Source organism: Calliopsis andreniformis, chromosome 12 (assembly GCF_051401765.1).
Source record: "Calliopsis andreniformis isolate RMS-2024a chromosome 12, iyCalAndr_principal, whole genome shotgun sequence".
Lineage (NCBI taxonomy): Eukaryota > Metazoa > Arthropoda > Insecta > Hymenoptera > Andrenidae > Calliopsis > Calliopsis andreniformis.
In genome coordinates, this window is record NC_135073.1 from 12,237,379 (window position 1) to 12,253,556 (window position 16,178).

Sequence of the window (16,178 nt, forward strand, 5' to 3'; positions counted from 1 at the left end):
AGTCTATTACAGCGTAATTTTCTCGAGTTTCGTTAGCCAATCACAGTAGCAATACTGTTGTAAAATATTGGGTCAACAAATGCCATTTACCACAATATTTGAGAAATGGAACGTAAGAGTTATGAGTTGGCGAGAAGTTATTGGATCCATTGACATCGAGCAATTAATTCCCCCTGAGCTTCGGTTTCCAATTCAGTCGCAGTCCGCTGAATCAACAGTATCGATCGCGTTTCTCTCGCCTACAGGTTCATTTTCTCGTAGAAACTTAATTTCACCTGGAGAGCCCTAAACGTGGTTGTGATCGCGATTCTCGTCGGGTAATATCAGTCTTTTCTCGCAGGAGTTGGCACCCCAGGTCTCGATTCAACCCCAGGTTGAAATTCGATATTCTTCCCGCGAATCTGAGATACTTCTTCGCGCAAGTTCTGGATTTCGAGATTCAGTCGACCCTTCGGATGTTGAACAGCGAATATCGTAGTCGAAGTTAAGCCCATGAGTATACTGTTCGCTGCCTTTTTCGGGTAACTTATTTTTCTTGCGAACAGCACTCGGTCTTATCCTTTCGTCGTCTAATGTCCCCAGGACACAGTTTACTTATGAGCTATTAAACTGTGTTATGACCTTGGCAGCAGTTTCTACGTAATTTTATACGCGTCGTAAAGTTTATCTAAGGGCGTCGCTAACGTAGATTTCGAATTGCTCGTGATCCAACCTCTGTGTACTTCTGTAAACGCTATCTGAACGCCGTGAAAAGCACGTCGTTCCCTGCTTTCAAATTGGTTCTGTTGTTTTCGCTGGAGAAACTCCGCCAAGGATGTCGGTGGACAGTGGAATCGTAAAAGGGAAATGTTTCGATGAGGGTGGCCACTGATAAGCGTTTACAATATTTCCGTGAACAGCGCGAGGATATTCTGTGATAGAGCATGTGTTTTGTCTTTATCTACTTTAGTGGATGATTATAACCGTCTTAAGATTCCTGCGGCCGAGTATTAGGTACTATAAAGTCAGCGATTAACTGGACTTGATGAGCCTTTTAACTGTAGCCTCTGGGTTTTTTTGTAAATTATCTCTTCTTTTATATTCCTTGAGAGTTTTTTCAATCAAACTACTTGAGCGTAAAAATGTGAACAGACACCTGTTTCTGTTCTGCGTAATATTTATAAAATTTTGTACTTTCATGTTTAAGAAGTTTCATAAATGGGATGTTATAAAATTTAATGTAACTATATATTGTTCATTTTGACCTTAATAACTCTGTTACTGAAGTGTTCTCAAGTTTTTAGTCTGTGCTGTTCAATAATAATAGTAGAGCAAATGAATAACCCTAAAAAAGAAGGAGCATACGATGATTACTGAATTGAAAATCTTAAAATGGCCATAATCTTTCTTTCACACACTTAAGAACTCCACACCAACTATAAAATTGTACCAATGTGTAACGACCCAAGATAACGACTCACACACACACAGCTATCGTATAAAAGAAGACAGAGTGGAATAAACATAAGGATCTGACGGATAATGCGTTTCGCGTGCAGAAAGGGAAAGGAAATTGGTTACAATTATGGAATCGTAAAGGCGAGAGTACGATGCAATAAAGTGGAATCAATAAAACAATTCTGATGAGTTGCAGGTGTCGTCACAGACGTTCCACTTGTACATGTCTATGATTAAACTTGACGTGATCTTTTTGGTCATTTGATTGTTGACTATATTTAGCGCGTACGTACAGACCTGGCGAGAAGGAATTTCCTCTCTTATTTCGGAGCAAAAACTGAAATTGAAATTAAAGACTCTTTCTCGGTTCGCCAAACGAACAACAAAATCTACTCTATAAACCAAAAGTAATCTCCAGTTTCTCCCAGGAACAGAAATATAATAAATAGTAAAAGTCAGTGAACACAATTTTATTATTTAAAAATTCAACGTCCCGGTCACGCGAATGCTTTGAGATCGTGTAGAAAGTCCCTCATCCTCGCTTTGAGCTCGTCCGCGTACTTCAACGCGGATTCATCAACTCGAGTATCGTCCATGAGCAGGTCACAGTCCAAGTGCCTGCTATCACATGCTCTATGGTGGTGCTTCAGAACGTCCTCAGGATCGAAGTGGTGCGCTCGTCTGGTCGACGGGTTCAGCGTCGTCAGCGCGTAATGATTGTGCACGGTCAACGCGCGTCTGGTGGACACGAAGCTCTTCACCGAGTCGCCTTCCGGTGAAATAGAGGCGGTCCTGACTGTGGCCAGATAATCGAGGTCAGCCAGGAAATCGGGGGAATCCGTGTCAGGTCTCGCACGGTCGGTTTGATTCTTGGTCTGAAGCTCGGGGAAGAAATAAGCGTTCCTGACAGCGTACGAGGCGAAATCCTTGAAGCTTCTGCCGAGTTTAATCCGCTCGTCGAGCAGCAGCTCGTGCCAGTTCCTCCGTCTGACTGGAACAATCGCCTCGTCGATGTCGATGGGCAACACGAACTCTGATCGATGCAGGTTATCATAGAAACAATGATTATAGGGTATCAGCTCCAAGCGCCTCTTGATCCAGATATCCTCGCTGAGGAGTCTTCTCCTGGCGTTTTTCTCATTCGGCAGGTCACCTGGCAGTGTCAGATTGAACCATCTGATCACGTTGGAACGTTCATAGAGCCTCAGCACTCTTAGCACGTTCTCGTGCACGTTGAACACGTAGAAGTAGAAGAGCTGCGCGCCCAGGATACGGTGCAGCTCCACAAAGGCGACTATCCTCGAGGAGATGTCCTCGTCGAAGTCTAGCCCCTTGATGCAGAGCGTGAACTGTCTTCGTCTGGGTTCCTCCACGTCGTTCCCCCTCACTGGGCTTATCATTAAACTATGACTAGCATTCTTGTGGCAGGGTTGCGGGCCCACGTACACCCTGAACGGTTCCACCACCGCGTCCAGGGATAATTGACAGCCGATGAGGATGCCCGCGTAGCTGTCGACCGTCTCACCCCACTCGTCCAGCCAAATCGTCGAGACCAGCGCCTCCACGCTGACAGCCCTGCCTCTGTCCTCCTCTTCGTACCTGGAGCAAAGAGACGCAAGGATTGGTTGGTGAATCTCTGAGGCGTCGTCGAACCGAGAACAGGGTCGAAAGTACGAGCGCGTTACGACTAAATAAGCCTCGTTCTAGACCGGGATTTGCATAATCGTCCGAATTATTAAGTAGCCCTGCGCAACTGTGGGGAAAGTTTGGAGAATGGGGGAGAACTTAGATTAGGACGGCGTTCATGGACACCTTGCGCGAAAGTACTTTAGCTTTATTGGGGAGGTACAATTAGAGAAAAAAGGAACAGCGTGGAGCTTCTGGTAATATACTATCGATGATCTCATTAAGTTTCAAAGAGAACTTTTTGCTGTGATTCTAGTCTTGGAATAGATCACTATTTTTGCTTATCAACTTTCACATTAATGTGTGACTCGATGTATTACTTGAAAAACTAGTTTATGTAAACCTTGTTTATAATATTCTTCACCTATGAAGAAATTACACATAGTGAGTTATCGATAGCATATCATTGGGTAACGTGGTACACCTGCTCACGGTCGTAACGGTACATTCACCGATAGCATATCATTACCCACATCTTATGGATGCATCGTCAAGACTATCAGTAGACGTTACGTCAGTGACGGTGCACTGTTGCGCAAGCTATGAAGGCTATGGAAGCGAGGGATCCCGATTTGGAAAGTGTAATCGCAAGAGGGGACTCTAGCGGACGTTAATGCGAAGCAAACGCGTGAATCCCATTCAGGGAAATGTCTCACCAAACGGTGCAGAAAAGGCCAGAGGTCGGCAGAGGTCCGCGTTTAACGCCAATCACCCTGAGGCTCGGATAACCGGCCACTCTCAGGTCCAAGTGGGCGCTGTACAGGAAGAGCTGTCCAGGGATTGTCTCGAGCCACTTGGCGTCAGCTAACTTGAACGTATTTAACGTCGTTCCATACGTTCCATTACCGTCGCACTCCTTGGAGGGTCTGTAATCGAGTGCCAATCTCCGCGCCCACGAGTAAGCCACGATGCTTCTTGTGCCCGGGGGTTCGCCACCTAGAAAATGTGTCACGGGAAAGGTAGTGAGCCTGCAAGCTAGATTGAGTCCACGATAGCCTCGTGACGCGTGGTATGCCTCTCTCATTAACCCGGAAGCCGAGCCTCGCGTTCTCGGAGGAATTAATTCGAATGCCCTCTCTGGACAGGAGTGAATGAAGGATTCTTCGTCTCTGTGGAAAGGTCTACGACCGCTGACTTCGACGATTATGGGATTCTGGAGGGATCTGAAGTGAGAGGTATTTTTGTATTTAGCAATTGATTCACGGGGGATTTTGAGGTCTGGGTTACTTCGGTATTTCTGTACATCTTGCTCGTTACATTAGAAGAATAGAAGCAGTAAAGTAGCAGTAGAATTGAAATTGTAGAATTTTGTCTAAAAAACAACTTTGGTAACTGCATGGGACCTCATACATAGTACAGTAATCAAGATTCTGCTTCGGTATATCTTGATAACATTTGAATGTATGTACTTTAAATTTGAATTTCAAATTTGAAATTCATCGATACCTCTGATACAATCGACTTTAAGAAACCCAACACATTGAGGAGTCCCTTCAATTTCTTAGACTTCGAACACCCAAGACTTAGACCCTGGACACTCGAATGTATTCTCCACTTCGAGTTCCCATGTACTCCAACGTATCTACTACCGAATGCTACGAATAGAAAGGCTGCTTAGAGACATTGGATTCGTCGAACCGGACGGAAGCATTGCGTCACTGAGCCAAGCCGGACGCAATATACCTTGAATACGTTTGCGTCTCACTCGACGATCGTGCCACGTCCAAATCGTCCTTCCTCCATAATTCCCAGCCCATAATTTCCTTAATTCCTGTCCCAAGCCACGTCTATGTGCGTCAGTGACCTCGGATGAGTGCCGATTACTTATATTACAAGTACAGAATTTCAATCGTTTCATTCGTTAATTGGCCTCTAATAGCTGGATATACACTTGGATCTGCGTACCGTAGGGAAAACTCGTTTCTCGCGAGTCACGAATCCCCCCCGAGAGTCACGACTACGTTAGCTCAGCCATATTTTCATTTCTTTTCCCGTCGATCGATTCCTTTTAATGAATTCGTGGATGAATTACGCGATTCGCGCACGCATGATCGCACAGCTACGTGAATGCTAATGCAGGGCTGACGATTTCGTGAGAACTGCCTCTAGTTGAGGTTTTAGCTAAGATGAAATAGAGGAAACCTTTTGTACATACTATCTATATAGTATTTTGTATACGTAGTGAGTCATGGTGCTATTAGAAGAGTGAAGAAACTAGGGCACAAATGTGGAATAATTTTTTTTTGTAATTTGATCAATGAATTGGACTTTGGTTTAATTGCACCTTTTTAAAATTCGGACTCAATTGACATGACAGAGTGTTTCTTCTAAATGTAAAAATATTCTTTCGTTTCAATCATTATTGACGAGACATTCTATATTACTGTTTTCACAGTTGTGCCAGTATTCGAAATAGAATCTTCTTCCAATACCTTCGTCTATAAATAACCTCTACAAGTGAACCAAATCTCCCACCCATATTCTAAAGTCAGACCGTAAACATTCTTAACTCGATAGAATCTAGTTACACAGGGCGTTTCAAAGCACGAGGGCTTAATTCCCACAGCCCTTTCACCCTGAAGTTCCATGCCCACATGTTTTGGACCACCTTCTACAACAACCAACAGTTTGGCCAATCCCACGTGGACGGAAGTGCCCCTACCCGATCCTAGACGTTCAGATCGGCAGTGATTGGTCAGGTTAGTGATGCATCGATAGTCGTGCAAGCAGGATCCATGGATATCCAAGCCGCAAACAAGCAATTTCTCCGATCAATTAAACCTCGTAGCCTTCAGCCAGTCGCGAGAGGTTCTCGCGGCCAGGCTAATCCCGCGCTCTCCCGTGGCAAAACAATTTGTTCCGTTCGAGCGCAACGGCGAACCGAGTCGATGCGGCGATGTGCGTTAGCGTCGTTAAAAGTGGTGTCTAAGCTTGACCCAACGACCGCGTATTACGTGATGCGCGGCTGCGTGGCATCCAGCGTGGTGGTTTGGTGCCCTTTACACACCGGCGCCGCTTCCTCCTTTCGCCTCCTAGACGCCACGGTTCGCCAGCTTTACGAGAAAGTAAACGCTGCCGCGCGGTGGCCCCGCTCGCTGCCCGTGCGATAGAAATACGGGAATAAATGGACACGGGCAGAAAAACGACGGCGAAAAGCCACGGGAGTATCCGCGTTTCCCGAGCGTGCACCTATCATAAGTTCTGCGAAATCCTCCGACAACCTGGAGAGCACGAACGCGTTACGTGCTGGTCGAGCTGAACGGCGATCATCCGAGGAACCACGTTGTAAATTACGTCATCTAATGAGTCGGTATCTGAGGGTTGTGGTCGGATTCGTGTTCGAGATAATATCGTGTTTGGTGGACCCATATATGTAGAAGACTATATGGGCCATCGGGACTGCGTGCGGAAGCCAAGATGGAAGGACGGAGGTGTGTGGGAAGTATACAGAATGTTTTTGAATAATATGTAGGAGTGGGCAGGAGGTGATTCTTTGTGAAAAAATAAGAGAAATATAAAGAATAATATTTTTTCGTCTCTTCGCAAATTATTGAAAATTAAGTGTTCGCGATGAGCCGACGATTTGAGTAGCATACAGAAAGTCGTAAAACATTGTTTCTAAACAGAGCAGACATTATATGTCCCTGGATAAATTGTATCTTAGCAGTAAGTGCGTATAATATGGAGCGAATCTGCAAATTTGATTATCTTGAAAACCAAGTCGAAAATGAAACAATTTTATTCTTTATATTTTTCTTATTTTTTCATAAGGAATCACCTACTGCTCGCTGATATATGTTATTCGGAACACTCTGTATAGCTCCATTTCTTTTATGACTGCTTGAGCGTGATTCGCATGCGTTATGGAAGGATGAAGATATAGGAAGTATATAGTTCCATTTCTTTTATGTTCCCTGGAGTGTAACACGCATCTGTCAGAGAGGTGACGAAACGGGACATAGAGATATATATCTGTACTCTGATGTTGGCTTCTCATTGGAAGTATACTCAATGCCCCATATAATCTTATACATATATGGGTGGACCACTCGATGGAGGTTTTTGGATCTACCTGTTAGGACACTACCTAATGATATAGATCTGGCAGATTTGGAGTTGTATAGAATTCGTCCAATTAACACCTTGTGCTGATTATAGTGTGCCTATTTAAATATAAAGTGTTGATTTCTGTTGATTTCTGGGTGCGGAATAGCATAAAGAAATTGTTTGTATAATTTTTAGTAATTGTAGTGTTTGTATCTTTTTCTAAGTGAATTCTGCGTAACCCATTTTTAAACGTTTGCTAGAACTGGCACGGTTATTGTAGTTATAGGAACCACGCTGCTAGGTTACAAGAATGTAGGGAATCTTCCTTTTCTTTGTCGGTCAATCTGAATACTGGGAAAGTATTCGCGTGTAGGAAATAATGCGAGCGGTGTGGCACAAATCTCCACTAGACTCGAAACTACTGCAGTGCGTGGGAATCACTTTGTGCGACTGCGTATCTCCGTATGTTAACAGTTCTGTCAGCGAAAAGTCACTTTTGCTTTTCAAGTAATTCTTTTAGTACGTCTTTAACACTTTTTCTTCGGAAGTATGCAAGGTGAGCCAACTCCCGCTGTTAACTTGATCTTATGCAAAGCTCAATTTCCTGAACGAATTTGTGTCAGGAAGTGGAACGAGTGTTAGTTCAACAGAGTTTCTTGGAAAGGTTGATCTAATAACTTTTTATCGACATCAGTGTCTGACGTCGTTTCCAGAATATCGTCCTGGAATTTGAAATGACTTCCCTGTGGCAAACTATCCGAAACAACGTCAAATAGGTATCTTTCTTTACTGTCAAAGGGACCTATAAATTCCTCACTGACAACTAAGATCGAAGTATCTATATAGACTTTGGACGCATTCTTCATCCAACTGTGCCATAGTAGGTCGACCAAGCTTTCAATATATTTCCTTTTCCACTGTCTATTGTCTTCAAATGAAACCGTGTTATGTGTATTCTGTGTTACTCGAACTTTGCTTGTATCTATTATACTAACAAGACTCCTTTGAGAAACAAGAGCCTTTCGAGATTTCAAGACGCGCCCCATCACATCAAAGATATGCAGCCTCAGTCTGTCAATATCTGCCCACGCCGACTTTAACCCTCACCCATCCCAGTGTTCGAAGGACATGGCAGCCAATCAGACACATCTAATCCCGATGCTTCGCGGACAGGGAAGAATCGGGCATTGTTAGGTGGCAAAGGCGCGTTAGTGGGCATCGAGTTGTGCGAACCGTTCAACGATAACGAAAGGGCAGGGGTCGCGCGCTGTTGGAGGCGATGGGCCTCTCGCACGAGGAAAAATGCTTACCAGGCGTGGGAGGTGGATCCGCCGGTGGATCCGGGAGTTGCGGCGGCGAATCCAATAAAGTCAGCACGCACAGCGCGGTGACCAAGACCGCGGCTAGGCCGACCCTGCAGAGCCTCCTGGTACCACCGACCGACATATTCTTTCCGCGTCCCTTCGTCTCGCGTTCACTCACGACGCCCGAGTTTCGATCGTCGACACGACGAACGTTCGCGCAGAAATCCACGTTCCCGCGCTATTTGCAATTCAAATGGGAAGATTCCGAAGCTAAGAATCCACTCCGCGGTCCGTGGCCGTGGCAAACGAACGATTCATCCGAATAGAAGGTACCGCCCGATGACGCCGAGCAGATGAAGCACGTTCCGCGAACCATCGAGCCCAGCTTTCCACGGGATTCTCTCCTGGAATTCCCCTCTGATCCCTCACGTTTCTCCCCGCGAACCGAGCAGATTTATACGGGTCCTCCTATCCCTCCTGATCTAGCTTCGATTATTCGAGAGATCCAGATAAAGCCGAACCGCGGCGAATCGGAGCCGAAAGATTCCGTAGAACCGGTCAGCCGTTCCCGCGAGCCGACTCATCCAGCGAAAGAGTGTAGCACACTCGAATTCGCAGCAGCACAGATCGATCACTAGATCAGGCTTTTCTGGTTCCCCCTTGTTGCGCTGCTTTGCATAACACGCTCCGCTACACTTTCATCGCTCTTAGCGCTCCTTCTCAGGGATCTAATCATCTCGCAGAGGAACTCCTCGCGACATACATACACACGCGGGGACTAGTTCACTGGAATCGCGGAAATCTGGATTTATAGGATGCAGCCGCTGCGGTAAACGCGATCCTGGCATGCGCGACGCGCGTTTGGCGGTGAGATTGAAACTTCGCACGCGATTCCGTTAACAGTTTCCAGGCTGATCGAGGGACTCTTAGGGGAACCTCTGCGAACTTTTTGGATCATTAATATCGAAGCTGCTTTTACTGGGATTTCCCCTTTCTTGGAGCTTCGACTACTGGAAAGGCTCTCTGACTGTCTACTGCTTTTTCTCTTCCTTAATTTCCTCTGATTATCACGCACCGTGGGACCGTATCGATCGAGACGATTATTGTTCTGGGAAAAGTCGTTCACTGGCATCAACTGGTCGCTAAACGAGAGGAGCAACAGGACTGCTTAATAGTCGCGCTCGGCGTGTGGGTTCCCCAAGGTGAACACACGAATCTGTCTTCCCGGGGTGCGTAAAAAGCGGCGTGGAAGCGGCTCGACCTCCCACGCGTCGCTCCCGCTTCGTAGGCCTGTGGACCATGTATGGTCGTCCTACCAGGCCTGCGAGCAGCTCCCGGGACCGTCGATAATCTAATTAACCTGGTATCTCCGTCGTTTCAGCCCTTTTTTGCCCGCCACCGTTTCTTCTGCATCCCGTCAATCCTGCTCGGTCGTCCCTTCTTGTTTGTTTTCCTTTTTTATTCCGACTGCCTTTGCGATTCTATTCGACGGACACGAATCGAGGGGCCCGCAGGGGGGAGTCGTCACGATCGGTGTTCGTGGATCGTGACTACGTCACGCTAGCGTGACCGTTTCGAATCCATTCGACGCCGCCTTGGCTGGTCTTCGCCAAAAGTGAAACGCTTCGTACCGCGTTCCTTTTGTCGCGCGATCGAACCGTTCGGTGGCTAATTGAAGTTCTTTAATCTCACCCGTGAGAACCAGATGCCTCTCTGTTTACGAGGAGCGGATGATACCGAGCTAACTGAACGGCCGTGTTCCCGCCGTGTCTCGTCCAGTTGCTCGTATTTGGAACAGCCTCCAACCAGTTAGCGCTTAAAGGACTCATAACATTCGTGTTTCTTCTTGGTCAGTTGGAGAGATGCTCCCCTTCTCGGTCTTACTAATCGCCTTCCTTTTTGGTCACGTTCATGCGCGAGCGAGGATGTCGGGAAGAATATCATCTCTTCCGTTTCGCATAGTCCGATGGTCGTTTGGAATAGCAAAGTGTTATTTGCATCCTCTCAGCGGTGGCAGAATCGCTTATATCTGGATTCATTCAGACTTTTAATATTCTTGGAGGTTCTTTTCTGTCTGAGTGGATCTGTTCTACTAATACTGAAACTATCTTCTGTTTTCTATGATCATTAAAGCCGTCACCTTAGGTCTTCCACAGGAACAACGTGACATGTACGTACACATGACAAACTAGTTCAGGGGAATCGTGGAAGTCTGCATTTACCCCTAATATCCAGGAACCTTGCTTTCCCAAGAATCTCCCCTTCCTCTTAGCCCAAGAACCTCGTCTTTCTATTCTCGTTTTCACTGGTCACCCTGTTCGGTCTTCACCCGGTTAGTCCAGCGTGCAGGTAGCACAACATGAATACTGAAAGTGTCAATTACTTCTTGTAGTCTCCTTTAATTACTCCTCAGCCTCTTCCACCGATGCTCTCTCATAAATTAATAAGAATTTCATTTTAGCAGCCCTTCTAGTGTCCCTCTATATTCATCCAGTTTTGTCACTTTTCCACTCATACTTAGACCTGTCAGTCCATAGATCCAAGGACCATCGTCGACACTGTCACGCGGCTCCGCTTTCATTTCCCAGCCCCCGGTCGCTCGAATCCATCGGCTGTGGCCGAAAACACGTGGTCGGTCGCGGGATCAAAACACCGCCAGTTCCCATGGAACGTCGAAGGCGCACGTGGTCGCGGGATCGACCAAGCGGATTGGTGCAATCTCGCCTGCGCGAGAGTCCGGAGCGTACTGCGTGCGAGCGGGAGGTGAACGCGCCACCAGAGCCTAACCGAGTCTCGACGGCTTTGGACCCGTTGCTTCACGGTGCTTGGCCAATGCGCCTTGCCTTGTCCCATCCCTACTCGGCTCACCGTCGCCTCTTCGCGACCTAGCTCTTCCTGGCCTTCCGCGCCTCTACTCGCCTTTGCTTAGCTGCTCTCTTCTGCTACTCTCGCGGCGGATAGTTAGCTGAGTTTACCTTGTCGCAGCCTTGCGAACCACGCCGCCGCTCCACGTTTCCTTCACTTCTGGTTTCTTTTCATATTCCCTGCGAGCCAGGCTCCCTTGCCTCCATGCCGTGGCCTCTTTCGCGTGACCGAGTCCTGCTTCGGCGAACCTCAATGCGTGAGATCGCTGGGTGGCTTCGTGACCGACACGTGTTACTCTGAGGCACGCAGGAGTTTGAGGAATTTAGGTGGTTAGGGGTTTGGGGTTGAAAATGAAGCGAGATTGATTTGGGGTTCTGAGGATATGGTGGGTGTATTGAGTTGGGGTGTGAGAATATTCAGTTGATCTAGTGACCTGGGAATACTGACTTAGATTTTTAGAGTAACTGGAGGATTTATAGAAATTTCTTTTTATAGTAATTTGCTTCGTGGGGAAAGTTTGTGGAGCCCACAACTTAGAGCATGTGGAATTTCAATAGTTTCCATTCTGTAACAAATTGTTACTAATCTTTAGAAAAAATATCTAAGAAGTGTCAATTTGAAGAACTCTCCCTTAGATTTCCGCCTGACAACTTAAAGCATAATATTAGGGCTAAGCATACTAGGGCTAAGTCACCTAAAGAAATTATATTTGCAAAAATATTAAAATTACCACTTGATACGATTACAGTCACCTACCACGATGCTGCTAATTTAATTTTCACATTCTGTTACGTTCCTCTTCAACTTGTACAAAGGTTTCCAAGATCGTCAGGTACCTAGCGCGACAGATAAACACACTTAATCGATCCAACTTTTTGTCACGACTTCTTCCTTTGCCTTCCATTCGATCAGGGATCTCCTTCGACTCAAAACACGTTCTTCCTTCTACTCGATACACTAACGTCTCTTTTTTCCTCAAGTTGACGACCACCATGAAGCATTCGCCACTTGTTGTACATGTCAAAGCGTATCGCGCGTTGACCGATGTCTGCTGCGACGACAGACGTTTGAGTTTATTTAAACTACCTCGACGTCATCCATCCAGAAGATAGGAGCTTGAAAGTTTCCTCTGTCGGAAATTGCTTTAAGCTCGAATTCGCTGAAACTCCTCCAGCTCAGAGATAGGCGGACAGATAGAACAGTTCATTATAGTTAGATGGCGTGGGAGGTTACGGCTGCGTTGGATAGGTGGGGACTTGATGTAAACGTAAATGAAATTCGTGGTGTCTGTGCCAAGACTAATTGCTGTAGGACCAATTTCATGCGCTACCTTGTACTTTATGTAATAACTTCGCCTGAACAGTGCTATATGATATATATCCTCTTCTGAGATGGAACAGAAGAAGCTGTTGACGCTTTAATCTCTGTATACTGAGAATATACTCCCTCTTTTATTACTATTAGTTTTACTTAAAGTTTAATACTAATATATAGAGAGAAATATTTATACATAGTTGATATTCTAGTAATGAGAAAAATTATATTACCTGCAAGGAAGAATAACTATTGCAAACGTGGATTTTAACTAATCACAGAGGTATAACTCCATTTTCTAGTAAATGGAAGCTATCAGTGGCTCTTTGATTTCTGACCATGCAACACCCTTCGAAACAGGCTAGAAATTACACCAAGGAAGCATGTTCTGGAGAAAGGCTGATCTTTACACAGCCATGATGCATATCTCCTGAAACGGGACCAACTAAAATCAATCAGAATCGTGGAATCGATTTTCTTCTCTGTAATTACACACTAGCAGTAGATAACGCCCGTAAAGGTCAGACGACCGTGGAATTACTACTGAGGATAATGATATCGATGGATAGCAGATAAATATCGATAATCCTCGGCGAATCAGACCTAACCCAAACTCGTATTATCGGCAATTATCGACGAAGGGAAGCGTGGAGAACTCAAGCAAGAAACTCCATAAAAATATCAGGTTGTCATCCATTCCTCTCGCCAGACTCGAACAATTTAAAGTCAATTAGAATGAAGTTTACAGGGTCAGCCTATCAACGAGAGTTGTCAGTGTTTCTGGATTGAATTCCGACGCAACCCCCCAGTGCGGTTTCGTTGCATAATCACCGATTCGAGGAACGACCGCAGACGGGATGGCAAACGACGTGTGAAGAGGAATCGGTGACACTTCTTTTCCCCTGGCATAATGCGCCCCGAGAGCAACGCGTCGCGCATTGCGGAGCGCGTCCATTCGCGGCGAGCCTGAAGAAAGATGGTCCGCGCGCATCACCAGAATACAAACGGCAATCATTCCAAACTTATTATCGCGCGTAAGAAACTCATAAATGCTTATGAGTTTCGTGCAGGTTTTTACCTGGGACCCTCAAACGATCCAGTTAAAGCGCTGTTTGCTTGGATTGTTCAACAGAGGCTAGGACGAACGATCGAGCAACAAAGGACAACTTACAGAAAGAAGAACGTGAAACAGAGGGTGGGAAAGGACGGAAGAAGTAAATAGACGGAATCGAAAGAAAGGGAGATCTGGAAGAAGGCGGGGGAGGGTTTAGAGCGAAGGAGAGGAGACGCAGAAACGGATAAGAATGGGGGAATGGGAATAAAAGGAAGAGGGAGAGCAGTCACCGTAGTCTCTTCGACGTCATTTGTAATACCGAATGGCCTAATGATGCGACTGGTCGTGACAGGACGAGAATAAAAGTGGAAGCGTGCGATTGCAGAGATTCACCGTGGGTACCTCTCTGTGTATGCGGTACCGAGAGACTCGCGACTCGTGTGCTCCGTCCCCTTGCTCTGGTCTGCGTCCCTCGCTCGATTGTCAGGGACCCAATCTCGGGGAATACCTTCCGGCACGTAATGGTGATTTGCTCGATCGCAGAAACGGAGCCACTCTTGCGACTTCATCGAGCAATTTTTGCACCCCGCTCGAATGCCAGTTATTACCGGAGAGCGTGGAACTTGGACGACGTCGCCATAATGCCGTTTGTTCACGAACCCTGTGGTGTTTTAACTCGCGGGAACGTCCTCTAGTGCTGGTGTTATTGCACTCGCCTTCCATTCGAGGGCTCTGCAACAAACTTTTTACTGAATTCGATTATTTCGTCTGCTTGCCGGCGAGATTAATCTTATGGCTGGACAGATTTAATTTTGTGTTGCGAGTATTTCCTCGGTAATTATTTCGTTCCGAGAAATCCAGGGCTTTGACTTAGGCGATTTGCCACTCTGGAGATCATACTAAAGAGATTGTTACAATGGATCTCTTGCTAAGAAAATTCTTTATCTTATGCAGTTTGGGATGTGAACTAGACATAGGCCCTCGAAACAAGCCAGAATCAGAGACAAGTGGAAAACCCTTATTGATCCCCATATTTTGGCACTAGCAAAAGTCGAAAGGTGAAGCTCATGTGAAAATCCTTATCCTACTACATCCTACTTGAATATCTTAACCTCTCGAGAGCAAGTACTTTTCGTTTTCGTTTATACACTCCTTCAGCAGGTAAAATTCTTCCCGTCTTCAAAGGGTTAAAATTCTCCAATAGATTTGTCAACCGAAGCCATGTTTTCCTCGCCAATTCCTGTATTCATGAAAAGCTAACGCGAAGGAAGGATAAGAAGCAAACGAGCGTGTAAAGTCACGGCTGTTTCCAAGCACCGAAAGTATCGGTACAATAGCGAGCGAGGAGGGCCATGAATCACGGTGGCGAGTACCGATTAAGAATTTCAATTCGCGCGACACCGCGGGAGATCTGTGTCGCGTAAATCTCAGGCAAACTACTCTGGCGAGTAGAAAAAGGAAAAGACGGGGACAAAGAGGGGGAAGCATTACTCACATGTAATCTGGTCTCCGGCGCTCTAAAACGCAAGGATTTATACGTACAAGAGTCCGCGTGTCAAAGCCAAGAAAAGAAGCTGCCCACACAGGTAGTATCGAAAGATGCCGGAGATTGCGTACAGTATGTTTTACTGTGGCGCAGCGTGAAATTATACGATCGTAACGATAGCATCGCTGAACTTTCAATCTTCCAGGGATTCGTCGAGCAAAAACCGATCCGTGCCGAATGTGGAACAAATAGGTTGCCAGCATCTTTTTCTTCAGGATTTGTTAATGGAGCTCCTCTTTGGAGCCCCCTATTTGTAGGTGTCAACGCTTGGAAAGGGTAATCCAACGTGGCGAATTGAAATATCCAGAGGTGGAAAAACATATGTCTTTCAATCTTTTATCCCATGTGGCTCTTATTTTTGAATTCATACAAGGAGGGCATATCATTTAGTTTTTCAAGTCTAGAATCGAAATTCTTTTTTAGATAAACATTGCAGATTAAGTTGTAGTAAGTAATTTGAAGTGACTAATTTCTTTTCTAAAGTTCCTTAACTCTTTATGTTTGGGTTATATTTATTATTATTATTTTGTGTTATGATATTTAACAGAATAATTAGGATCTATTCCCTGCACAACAGTAAATCTCGTATTCCGTTCCCATTATTTCTCATGACAATGCTACCGACAAACCGAGGACCTCGCAATAGCTGGCAATAAAGCGACGACACTGATAAGTGGTACCCGCGAGGCGTCGTAAATTATGACAAGGTTGGCCGATTTAAATATGATCGCGATCGTCTAATCGGCGCTCTATTAATCATGAATCGTCATTTGGTCGGCAAGGCGTCCACCATCAGGTTATCCCCGGGGACCTCCCGTTGATTTACTATTTCGTCGACTCGTCGATAGAACTTGCAAGATCGATGCAAGCGACCAGAGCACATGGCCAACCTAAAGCTGGGTCTACACCAGCAAATAGTTTGTGA

General features: G+C 45.8%; 1 protein-coding gene across 1 annotated transcript; it reads right to left on the reverse strand.

The window, feature by feature from the left end:
* Positions 1-1,582: 1,582 nt before the first annotated feature.
* On the reverse strand, positions 1,583-8,616 carry LOC143185776 (uncharacterized). Its single transcript, XM_076389022.1, has 3 exons — positions 8,481-8,616; positions 3,780-4,059; positions 1,583-3,036 (listed from the first exon to the last, which is right to left on the reverse strand). The coding sequence occupies exons 1-3, from the start codon at positions 8,614-8,616 to the stop codon at positions 1,935-1,937; spliced, it is 1,518 nt and encodes a 505-aa protein (XP_076245137.1). The 3' UTR covers positions 1,583-1,934.
* Positions 8,617-16,178: the final 7,562 nt, after the last annotated feature.

Bases quoted from the DNA above. Each gene is read 5' to 3' on its own strand.
- LOC143185776 (XM_076389022.1), bottom strand. From the start codon at position 8,616: ATGTCGGTCGGTGGTACCAGGAGGCTCTGCAGGGTCGGCCTAGCCGCG. The intron at 4,060-8,480 runs GTAAGCATTTTT...CACATTTTCTAG, and splicing joins GGATCCACCTCCCACGCCTG to GTGGCGAACCCCCGGGCACA. The intron at 3,037-3,779 runs GTGAGACATTTC...TCTTTGCTCCAG, and splicing joins GGCCTTTTCTGCACCGTTTG to GTACGAAGAGGAGGACAGAG.